General features: G+C 37.5%; 1 protein-coding gene across 4 annotated transcripts in view; it reads left to right on the forward strand.

The window, feature by feature from the left end:
• NF1 (neurofibromin 1) overlaps nucleotides 1–12338 on the forward strand; it is a 95132-nt gene that overhangs the window by 76284 nt on the left and 6510 nt on the right. For 2 of the 4 annotated variants that reach the window (XM_038165778.2, XM_038165780.2), the window contains 8 exons: nucleotides 675–832; nucleotides 1704–1826; nucleotides 2530–2657; nucleotides 3334–3434; nucleotides 4859–5001; nucleotides 5791–5837; nucleotides 6632–6848; nucleotides 9782–9832. In XM_038165778.2, coding sequence (XP_038021706.1) covers nucleotides 675–832; nucleotides 1704–1826; nucleotides 2530–2657; nucleotides 3334–3434; nucleotides 4859–5001; nucleotides 5791–5837; nucleotides 6632–6848; nucleotides 9782–9832 — 968 coding nt within the window. The remainder of the gene's footprint in view (nucleotides 1–674; nucleotides 833–1703; nucleotides 1827–2529; nucleotides 2658–3333; nucleotides 3435–4858; nucleotides 5002–5790; nucleotides 5838–6631; nucleotides 6849–9781; nucleotides 9833–12338) is intronic. The other 2 variants (XM_038165779.2, XM_038165781.2) reach the window with 1 other exon arrangement.

The raw sequence follows: 12338 nt of genomic DNA on the forward strand, positions 1-12338 counted from the left end.
TTCTTGACCATGTGTGTTCAAGAGTCACAGAGGAATTTGTGTATTGAATTTGTATAGATTTAATTTTGAGATCTCTGAAGCTGTTCCAGAGTTTAAATTCTTTGGAAGGTCTTAATCTTTTTGCTAACCCCTTTTTTACAAGACCTAATTTCACCTCATTTTTCATTTATATTCTATAAGAAAATTCTGTGTCTTTTGGAGAGCTTCAGGACATATACTAAGTTAATCACTTGATTCCTGTCATTGGAAAACCTTGACATCTTACAGTCTGTCCATAAATGGCCACTGAGGTAGCTAGGAAGTCAACCTAGAAGTGACATGCAGAGCCAGTTTGTTTCAATACAGAGTGCTTTACTCAGTACCTGTCTTTTTAGCATCCAGCATGGAGAGCTGCTTATTAAATCTCTTGCATCTTGCCTTATTAGATGCTGATTTCCTTGTGTTTTTCTTATTACTTTATTTTTATCTCTTCAAAATTACATTCATAATACATAGTTATTTTTCACACATTTTTGCTAGCAAAGTAATTACTATTTCTTAATACGTATTTCTGGAAGTTTAACTTGTTAGAAAAGATGGCTTTAATAAAGGATACTTTGGCTAGTTTAAAAATTAATGCCTAAACATGCAACAGTTTCAAAGATTTTCTTATTTTAATTTCTCTGCACTTTCAGGACACTAAAGGAAAATCAACCATGGTCATCACCAAAGGGGTCAGACAGACATCTGGCTGCCAGTTACCCGACAGTGGGACAGATAAGTCCTCGAACACGAAAATCCATGAGTTTGGATATGGGGCAGCCTTCACAAGCAAACACTAAAAAGCTTCTAGGTTATTAAGATACCTAATTTACTAATTTGTCTACAGAATACCCCAGGAAGTGTTATTAGAGAAAAATTTTACCAGTATTCTGACTTCAAGTGTTTTTTCCCAAGTCAGAGGAATGTATGTAGTTTCTACAAAATGCAAATAGAGAACACTACAATTGAAGAGGAGTAATTGAGTTCTTTTGATCAGAGAGGGGAGAGGCAAAACAAACAAACAAACAAAAAAAACCCACGATATTCCAGATACCGAAGGTTCATAGTGCTAATTTTCTGCCACCAGCCCTCTGTTAGTAAAACCAAGAAGCTAAGTACTTAAGCTTAGTTGCTATATTGAATATTCTATTTTACGGTGGGAGAAATGGTCCCAAAACATTTTAGATGTTTTGGAAGCAATCATTTTTTTTTCTTTTATACTTGGCTTCTCAGTGCATCATGTTTACAAGCAAGTCTTAGTATCAAAGAAATGATATGAGTTCGTTCTCATAACTTCTGGTTACCCTTTTACATTGTGGCATATATGGAAGAAGAGGGACATTCCTTTCGTTACAATCCTGTTACTGCTTTCTTTACAGTAATCACATTTTGGCATGTTTATTCAATGTGATGTGTTGATCAGGAAACCATAGCATGCCCACAGCTTACATACTGGAATAAATTGCATGCTATCCTCATATGTATTGTGAAGCATTTTGGAAATTGTGATGGAGAGCGGCATGGTGTGACCATATTTTCTTTACCATCCCTGGAACTGGTGAAAATGTCCCCAGATTCCTACCAATATATTGTAGATAGGATAGCTTGGCCAGAAAATTGGAAATACTTAACTGTATGGATTTAGGTTTAATGTTTTTAATTTCATGATAAATTGTTTTTAGGTACAAGGAAAAGTTTTGACCATTTGATATCGGACACAAAGGCTCCTAAAAGGCAAGACATGGAATCTGGAATCACAACGCCTCCCAAAATGAGGAGAGTAGCCGAAAATGATTATGAAATGGGTGAGAAACAGGACTAATGCTTTCAGAATAACACTAATTACAAATGCTTTGTATATATATACAAAGGATTATTTCTAAATTCAGTGTTTATTTGCTTAGGTAAGGTACTACAAGGTAAGGGAGAAATATCTTTATATTGGCTTGTGGAGAATACAGTCTTCCTTATCACTGGCAATTGAGATTGGAATTAGAGTTGCTCAGTTTGCAGACCCAGAATAAGGGGCAGCTACAAAGTACTGTATACAGGAATGAAATGCAATAAGTAAAATTTGACTTTTTATGACTTACTAAACCCTAGCTGCAAATTTTTGCAGATGAAAAGTGACATAATGCCTAGAATGCCTCTCTTCATCTTCTCCCACATCTGCTTCCTGTGCCCCCATCCCCAATTGCAATGCAAGACCAGGGTTCTTCTGTTGTATCTGATGTCAGTCTGCTGCCTGACCCTGAATATGGTACTTACCACCCCTGGGCCTGTATTTCACTAAATAGGAAATTGGGGTTACTGTTTACCATTTGATAATACATCCCATGTGACAGCCTAGCGCCGCTAGTATTACAGCATAATTGTTGCTTTTATACTTTATGAAAATTCTGTTGAACTTTGAAGTTTGCATATAACTGAATTTGTTGTGCAAGAGCTAATTTTATTTTGGTTTGGGTACATTTTTCTTTGGATGAGCTGCTCTTTTTTATCTGGCAGAGACCCAGAGAATATCACCACAGCAACACCCACATCTTCGAAAAGTTTCTGTTTCTGAGTCAAACGTCCTCCTAGATGAAGAAGTTCTGACTGACCCAAAAATTCAAGCACTGCTGCTTACAGTTCTTGTAAGCCTTTTTTCTGTGTATTATTGTATTATTTTCTGATGTTCTTTTATCTTCCAAAGAAGCATGTGTGTTCCTTGCAGTGCTTCTAAATTCACGTGGATCAGAATCAGTATGTAATGTGTAAATCTGTACTTCTGTTGATTTTCTTCAGACTTTCTAGGAATCACTTTTATAAATGTATTTGAAAAATGCGTGAGAGCAAATAGCCTATTGTTTTGCAGAACTTGTCCAACAATTGATCCGTTTTCCTTTGCAGATTTGTTTTATAAACTAATTTTATATAGCAAGAAGGTATCACATATTATATTTTAAAAGTTAAGTGAACATTTTTTGAAATTCTAGCATGATTCAATTTAAAATTTGACTAACTAGTAATGTAGCTACCAGTATGAGAGTGCTTTCGTCAGATGCACCAGTACAGTTTGCATTCCTGTTATAATTCACAGAGTCAGTTGCAGTAGAAGCTATTGCCAGTTGTTCTTATTGTGTCCCACGAAGACATGAAGTCACTTGATTCCATGTCTGAAGAGGACAAATTAATGTTCTGTAGTGCTGCTTTTTCTGCAACCCAGAAGTACTAAAATCTGCAACTACAACAACAAACAAACAAAAGAGCCTGTAACTACTCAAATTCTCCTATTAAAGCATGCTAATTTAATCCTTTACATTATCATAGGCAACGTTAGTGAAGTACACTACTGACGAGTTTGACCAGCGGATTCTGTACGAGTATTTAGCAGAAGCCAGTGTTGTCTTCCCAAAGGTCTTTCCTGTTGTGTAAGTATCTGAAGCTCTGACTTGGCCTTCCTTTAAAAAGTCTCTGGAGCAGACAAGCACGTATGAGGTACTTCTCATTCGTAGGTTACTAGCTGCAATCTGTCCTTGCCTCGTTGAGACAAATGTCCATTGCAACTTGGGAATTACCCTTTTTTCCCTACATTAAATTAATATAATGTTCATGCTAGAATAGGCACCCTTGGATAGCAGTGCTCCAGATGGTCCCAAAGCACTCCTCAGCGCCAGGGTCTGGGCAGGCTGGCAGAGCATGGGAGAGCGCTGTGTCGCTCTTGCTAGGGAGCCGGGCTGTGCACACCAGGTTCTCCTGAAAGCTTTCAGCATCACTGCTGCCATTGTTCTAGTGGCTCAGCATGGCTTTATCACTTACTTGTTACTGTAGGGAGTCAAATTATGTTTCAATGTAGTCATATAGTTTTCTATAGAAGTCTCTATGTAGTGTCTCTTAGGTACTATTTTTGTACCGATTAGACTCAGATTTTTTTTTTAAATAAGTAACCCCAAAAAAATGATTTAAAGTGTGGTTCAACATACTCTTTGAATGTATCTCTTTAGATATAGGTTAAAAGTAGTATTCACTACAGGCAGTATATACAAGGGAAACCCAGCTATCAGAAGGTAAAGTGAGGAGACTTTTAAAACTGACTGATGCATGATTTTGAAATAATGGTACCTTTTTCTGGTTTTATAAAATAATAGTCAGAATATAAACAAGTTCTGTGAGTTACTGAAATCACATTTGTAAGTAACAGGCATTTTGCTTCAAAAGAAAAAATGCTATTAGGAAGCCTTGCATAGACAGCCCTCTTTCCCATTACGGGGATTTCTCTGAGCTCATGATGTCTTAAAGGGTCAACACAGAGGTAGCTTGAATTGCCTGTATTGTTACTGCCCAAGTTATAGGTTGTTTTTTGTTTTTGTTTTGTTTTGGTTTTTTTCTTCTGTTAAATCATGGGGTGAGCTTAACATACTATGTTGTTCTGTCCTCTTCTGCGTAGGCTTAAACTGACTGTCGAGCTTGATGGGCATGATATAGTGCAGTAACAGTGTGATCAAAGCCTGGGTTCTGCAAGGGAGCTCAAATGAGGCAGTACCCTTGCAAGTTTACAAAACTGCTTTGAAAGTTCACCTTTGACATGCACACAAATCCAGGGAATGATTTTTTTGGTTGAAAACGATAAACATATTTGCAATATAAAATGCTAGGAAAAGAGAATGCTCTGATGGGTCCTGTTGTTACTACAAATTTTCAGAAGTGTTATTCCTTTTAACATCCTTGCTGCATTCTACTTCTAAAATCACTGAACTTTTGAAAATCCCACTTTAGTTGCTGTTTTTTAAAGTAGTTGTAAACTGTATTCTTATTTTGTAGGAAAAAAAAAATAAGCCACTGTTCTTTTCTTTAGGCATAATTTATTGGATTCCAAGATCAATACCCTTTTGTCACTGTGCCAGGATCCAAATTTGTTGAATCCAATTCATGGGATTGTTCAGAGTGTTGTCTACCATGAAGAGTCTCCACCCCAATACCAAACTTCTTATCTACAAAGTAAATATTTTTATTTATTTATATTTTAAACTGCTGAATTTTAAGTTAGATGTGCTAATGAAAAGTTTCTGAATTATTGCAGCCTTAATGAAAAAGCAAGTCAGCTTTGCTTTGTGGATGCTCTCCAACTTCATAAAGCCAAATAATAGTTAAGTGTTCGCATATTAAAAAAACAGCTACTGACATAACCATTAAAACTGGTTTTTGTAGTTATGCACCAGCTATTAAAAGTATAATACTCAGTATTCTGTTACCACTAACCAAATTATATGGTGGTGATGAATGGTGATCTTTAAGTTAACCTTTTAAGTTATGGGTTGATTTAATGATGGGTAAATTTTATAGAGCATCATTTGTTTTTTAACACCTAAGCTTCCCTTTCATGTGATGCTTGAGCACTTAAAACCTAAATATTTTTTATGATCCTTAATCAAAGACTCTCCAGGAAGATTCATAAGAAACAGATGACTATTGAGAAAAAAACGTGTTGATATAATTTCCAAAATGAGACACACATTCACAGGTTAAATTTACTTTTTAAAATATCAAGAATTTACTGCATGACAGTTCTGAGATTTTGAGCCTTTTTAACCCATGTATCTAATAAATTAGAATTCCATCATTTTATCTTATTCAGTTTGGACAAAAATGTAGTATTTTCAGTCTCCAAGTAAAATATTGAATTTCCATGCTGAAGTAAATCCAGGTAATCCTCCATGTACAGTTTCTAGTTGTTTTCTGTCAACTGAGAACTGTGTTTTTGTGGTAACATTCAATTTGTTGTTGTAGGTTTTGGATTTAATGGGTTATGGAGGTTTGCTGGCCCATTTTCTAAGGTAAGAATAGTATGCTGTATGTAAGTTCATCAGTGTTTTACCCTTGTTCTCTTTATAAAGAACATTGATGCTCCAGGAGGGGTGCAGATAAATGGTAAATTACAGAGTTGATATGAGCAATTAGTACCATAACCCTCACTTCTGTGTCTAAAACAGTTTTCTAACCTGCAGTGGATATTTTCATAGACACAGTAAAGTTAACTTAACCAAAGCTGGCTAAAAGCAGTCAGGTGTGTAAATGCACCTTTCCAGCATTCCTAAGTTCACCACATGTACATCATTCAGAAACTCTTTAGTTTATCATCTCTGTCTTACAGTTTAAGGAATTAAATTGATAAGAGTTATAATTCCATAAGAATAAATTCTATGTTACAGCAGAAAAAATAAAAGCATTTACCATCTGTACTGCTATCTGTTCCCTCTAGTATTGTAACAAGAAGTAGATGAGCAGGATAGGTAGCGTTCTGGATGTTCAGTTATGGGGCATGAGTAATGAGCATGGGGCATTAATAATCTGTTAGGCTTGGGTATCTGTGGCACTTAATGAGTGAAACTTTTCTGGCTTTGTAGTTCCCAGCAGTACTGAAATCACACCTACAAGTGATCTTTAATAAGTGTGTTTAGATTAATCTGGAAAAGACCACAAATCAGTTCTTGCTTATACTTACCTCAGACGCTTTTTAAAATTTCCAGGCAAAACCAGCGTAATCTTAGAGTGAGTTCTGGGGCAAAGCTCATATTGACAGAAAAGTAGAAAGAAAGGAATCAATCTTTTTTTCCCCCATCACCCACAGCAAACACAAATCCCAGACTATGCTGAACTCATAGTGAAGTTTCTTGATGCCTTGATTGACACGTATTTGCCTGGAATTGATGAGGAAACCAGTGAAGAATCTCTCCTGACACCCACATCTCCATATCCTCCTGCAGTGCAGAGCCAGCTTAGCATTACTGCTAACCTTAACCTTTCCAATTCTATGACCTCGCTCGCAACTTCCCAGCACTCCCCAGGTCAGTAGCTGTTGTGATACTACATAGGTAAGGGGAATTTATTGAATTTACTGTTTATGCGGCCAAGAGCTCAGTCTTATTGTCTTTTGGGGTGCGTTTATGCATCAAACATCATTGCATTATTGAGTCAAATGAATATTAAACTGTTGACTAAGATAGTACGCTAATATTTCAGTTGTTGGACTTTGTCCATCAAAAAAGCTGTCTTCCAAGTCATTATGCATGAAGAAAATAACATTAAGTGCATCAGAACAAATAGGTGTATCTTTCTATGGAAGATATGCTGCGCTGAATCCTAGAAAATAACTATAAACATATAATCAAGTGTTTTGCAAGGAGAACAGTATCTGTTTAAGCACTACAAGCTAGCACCTGTTAGGAAAAATAATCCAGAGTTCTGCCGTGGACAAGAGTGTCTGGACTGACTCAATTTCAGTCGACTGTGGTTTCTGGCCAATACCCTTACAGGCAGCACCATACGGAGGTCAAACTCTCCTTGAAGAAAAGAAGTGTTCAGGTATATGAGCGTGGAATACTTGGGTCAGTTTAGACTACTGTATTGCCAAAAATGTGCTGCTGATCAAATGGCAGTGTTCAAGAAAAGTACAAGCATCTAAGGATGGAAACACCGAATTCCTTCTGGCTTGAGGAAAGGGGAATTACAGGGAAATGCAGAGGTTTAATACAGCAGTATTTTCACTTTTTGAAAAATGAAAAGAGTAAGAAGTACTTGGTATAGCATATGGGGCATAAGCTAGAGAAAATTAAATATAGGAAGAAAATGGAATGTATGTCAAAGAAATCTCCATGAAGATTCCTGCTGAAGTGGTTTTGGATTAGTGGCTGATACATTAAGGAAGTGCTTTACTCTTTGTCGTGAAAATTATGTTATCTGATGACTGTTGTGGTTCTGAACACTGAAATCAATCAATGGTTATTTGTTTTTTTTCTAACCTTGATGGAAGGCTAGAAACCAGTTGTATTTAGGTGTGATAATTATGGAAGTGGGCTTTTTATTGTTTTTTGTTGGTTTGTTTTGAGTCTTGTTTGTTACTTGTTTCTGTCAGCCCTATAAAATAAGTCCCACTTAGGTGAACGTAGCTCTACTCAAGAAATTTGGTCTTCAGGGTCATCAGTTCACTCTCAGATGTGAGAACGTTTATTGTTGAATATTATGAATATTGCAGAGGGGAGACATAGTGGTTCAACATGCAGACATTAGACCATGTTGTCATCCCGTTTGGGGATGACAACAAAAAAAGGCATCCCATTTGATTTGAGCAATAAGAACAGGTAAAAGTTGAGGTTGGAGAAGCTTTGCAGATTACTATTTTACGGTGTCATTTATTTGTTACAAAGGCATAATGCAACCACTGTGTTATCATGCAATTCATCCTGTATAGAGAAATATTTCTGCATTATCCATACCTGCACTCTGTTAGGGTTAGTTAACAACCAGATTATGGAAAAGGAAGGTGGTTTGATAGAAACATTCTCATTTAGCATACAGCTAAAAATTATCTGTGATGTTAGAACAGGCAGAAGGATAAAACTAAAGGAGGAAAAATACAGATGGCCATCAATGTGAAAATAAGTACGTTGTGGACAGCCTCTTCCCATGTAAATGTAGCATCAGTGGCAACTCCAACAGTTATAAATTGTAATGAAGTACAGCCTATGAAGACTACTTATTTGAATAGTCTTGAATTCCTTCAAAAAGTTAGAAAGTGGATTTGCAGGTTTGTATCTCTTGACTTCGGGTATTTTTTTTAAGCAGTATTTTAAACAGGAACATTTTAACAAGATTTTTGGCAGATACAGGAGGTCATACATTTAAATTTATTAAAACTTAAATTTCGGAGTGTTTAAATAGAATAAAGTATTGCTTTGTATTCATTTTCTGTAGTCTTGTACTAAGAACACAGATACGCTGTAAATTGCATATAGGCAAAAACTTTCTAATGGGTCCATTTTTGTGCAACCACACTGGAGGCATCTTCATAAGGAGTCTGCCTGTAAAGGTATTTCAGGCTAGTGAGAAACCGCCTTAAGTGATTTACTATTTTATGAAAGTCTTGTGTTGACTGATTATTTTCCCATCATCTCTCACTGGTTTTTAGTGTCTGTCTTATTTGCTTGATCATTCTTGATTCATTCTAGCAATTTCAGTGCAAAGCCTTGGTCAAAGATCAGGGGATCTCCAGCTTTCTGAAACAGTGGGCCGGGTCACAACGTGGGGCATTTCATCCTGCTCCTCCATCCCACATTTATTATACTGCTCCACCTTAGTCGATATACAGTTTCACTAGTTTAAAGTGTTATGTTAACCAGGGCAACTTTGCATGCTTTGCTTTTTAAGCTGCTTAATTTTATTAAAAACGTAATTGGTCTTCTGGCACTTTATACAGCTCCATTGCTGCATACAAGACTTTTGTGTTCTTGTACACTGATGGTGGTGTTTATTCATTCTCTCCTCACTGTAGAGACAAGAATGAGGGAGTAAGCATATCTGCCAAGATAAAAATCTTTGGTAAAAGAATTATAGAATATAAAGTAAATGTGGGCTGCAGGATTTCTTAAAACAGCACAGCAACTATGGGACTAATACGGAATGCAGACCTGCCATCCGCTCACCCTGATTTGAGAACGACTGAACAAGAAAATCAGGTCTCTAGCAGTGCTGAGTTACTTGGTCACACCGAGCTTAAAAAACAAACAAACAAACAAAAAACTTACATCCAAGTATTTTTTTTGTTATGCTAAGAAATATATTAAATTGCAGATAACATGAAAAATAATATTTATTGCGTCTGGAAACATGTAGGCAAGGTTGTTTATAAATGTTTTGTCTGTCGGCATCTCCACCCCCTCCCCTTCCCCATGTCATGGACATTATTCACTTATGTTTTTTCTTTCATTCTGTGTCTGTGAAGCTTCTCTGCCTTGCTCTAAATCTGCAGTTTTCATGCAGCTTCCTCATCAAGGTACATTCTACTTCCATCGTATTTGCACGAGATACTGCTTGATCTGCTTTAGGGTTGGGCTTGTGGCATGAGAAGTAGTTTACTAATCCTTTGAACACGGGAATGGCTTCAGTATAAGAGCTAAGCTGCTGAATTTCTTGTGTGATGCTAATAACATTTGATGATATAGCAGACAAAAAAAGTCATTAATGTGTTTAAGAATAATATAAATTTGGTAATAAAGAAGTGGAATCTTGGTATGCAAAATTATTCTGTTGCAGGTATTAAGGTAAAATGTAGAACTGCCTCATATTAGCTGTAATGTTAAAGATGACTTCCTCTGAAGCTTCAGTTGCACAGCACCAGAAAGCAGGCGTAAGTTCTTTGGACTAAATTGACAGAGGCTCACTAAAATGGATACTCATCAACACCATTTGATTTCTGCTTCTATATGGAGAAATATATATATAAAAAGAAAAAAGCTGCAGAAGACTTTTTTTTTTACTTACACGCGTGGGTTGCTTCCTATTCTCATCATAGATTGTGGCTTTTGTAAGCTCACACCCACACAGGGAGCGGAAGGATGACAGCCCGCAGGCAGCTTCTGGCTGGAGTTTTGATTTTCCCTGTGACTGTGGAATAGTGGAGTGTATTTGCTCTTCTTGCTCATGCCGATGAGAATCAATCTCTTACAGGAATGAGGTGTAAAAGTGTGGAAGGTATCATTTGTAGTAATAGGATTTTGCTCTAACCTTTTTATTTGCTGTCAGACATCCTAACTTTTGCTGCTGGTTGTACTTCGAGCCTCTCCCATTAAAATACCATTCCTGCTATTCATCCCAGTGCTGCACGTGTACTCTAAGTGTTTGGTGTTGTTAAACATGCCTCAGACAATCATTTTGTTGCAGAAGTAATGTGACAGCTACACAAAGATATTGCTACATGAATGATTAACTTGAAGTAGAATCATCATAAAAGTAATAATTGATGGGAAGTGTCTGTGCTAAGCCCAAGTCTTAGATTTATATCTTTAAATGACAGACTGTCCAAAGGTGGTAGAGTAAGGGCTCATAACCCAAGGCTTTCACGTGTTGTTGTATGTCAGCATTAAGCTCACACTGATGGGGTTTGTTCTGGAGGGTTGTTTCACGAGATTCTTTTAGTACAGCATAGTAAGAGTTACCTTGTCCTGCAGAGAACATCTGAGGCTTCTAGGAAAGGTATATGCACTTGGGTATAAATCTTGTCTGTGGTTTCATCCTCATCTTGTACTCTGTAAGCCTCCTCCTACCTCTGTCTGGGGAAGCTGCATTTCTGCAGAAGCAGCCATCGTTAAAATTGCCAGACCCACCTGTTCTCTGTGTGTTTCCTGGTAATATCCTTCTTAGAAAGCTGCTTCTGTAGTTGTTCTTGTTTAAAGTTAATTCTTGGTTCTTTTTCTTCCCCTCTTGATTTGCCAGGGTTTAAATCATTATTATAACTGGTGTCTACACTCAACTCTTCAAGTGAGTACCTGCATCAGTTCTATCCTGATGTATCCAAAATAAGCCTACTTACCCCCTCTGTCCATACCTGACAGGCAGTGAGAAAGTCCTTAAAACCTTGATTTGTACTTCATATACTTACACTTGTCTTTCTCTTTCTGAGCCAGGGCTCAGTGCTGGGGGGATTTTGATGTCCTTGTATACACACAAATCTTTTCTGGTAGCAAGAATCAACCTCTGCCACTGCAAACTTGAGTTAAATTTAATTTGCTTGTTGTTCTCAAAACTGTAGCTGAAAAGGGCTGTGTGGCCTTGCATTTAGGATTTTCAGTGAGTACATGTAGTGATACGGATGCTGTGAGGATGGAGCAGAACCCTTCATCTGCTGGCTGGCCGTTCTGTAAGTACACGTAGCTGGTCATCTGCAGGCCTTGAGCCAGAGGATTGTTCCCAGGCCAAGCTAACCAGCCTGATATCCCAGCAAAACTTGGGCTTTTGATAACTGCATCGAATTGGTGTTGTGTATGATTTTAATTGTAATCATATCTCAACTGGCAGATACTGAAAACCATATTCCAGCCCTGTGACTGCTAATGTCTCATTAAGGCAAGGGTCTGCACTGGTAAGAGCCCCGCGGCAGCAGTGCTGCACATCCAAGTCAGGCACCAACTGCCCGTCCCTCTCAGGCAGGCTCTTTCCATGCTCTTTGCAGAGTGCCTTCCCTCTGTAGGTGCCTAAAGAGGGTGAACTTGTTTCATTTGTACAGACTTGGTGTAACTTTATGAAGCATTCAGTGCAGATCTCCAGTTATGTTTTTAAATCAGTTTGTCAAACAGGACTTTCTTGGCTAGCTGGAAAGCCTTGTTTACCAGAGCGGTCTCCAAAAGGGATGATGCAAATGGTCTCCAAGCTCTGGCCCTAGCGTTTCCTTGCTCTTAATTTAGGAAGGCTTCTTTTTGGGGTTATGTATGGAGTATTTTATTTCAAGTACCCACGTACATTCTACCAATGAGCATTTTGGAGTGTGTCCCTTCTGCGAAGGA

Source organism: Anas platyrhynchos, chromosome 20 (assembly GCF_047663525.1).
Source record: "Anas platyrhynchos isolate ZD024472 breed Pekin duck chromosome 20, IASCAAS_PekinDuck_T2T, whole genome shotgun sequence".
NCBI lineage: Eukaryota > Metazoa > Chordata > Aves > Anseriformes > Anatidae > Anas > Anas platyrhynchos.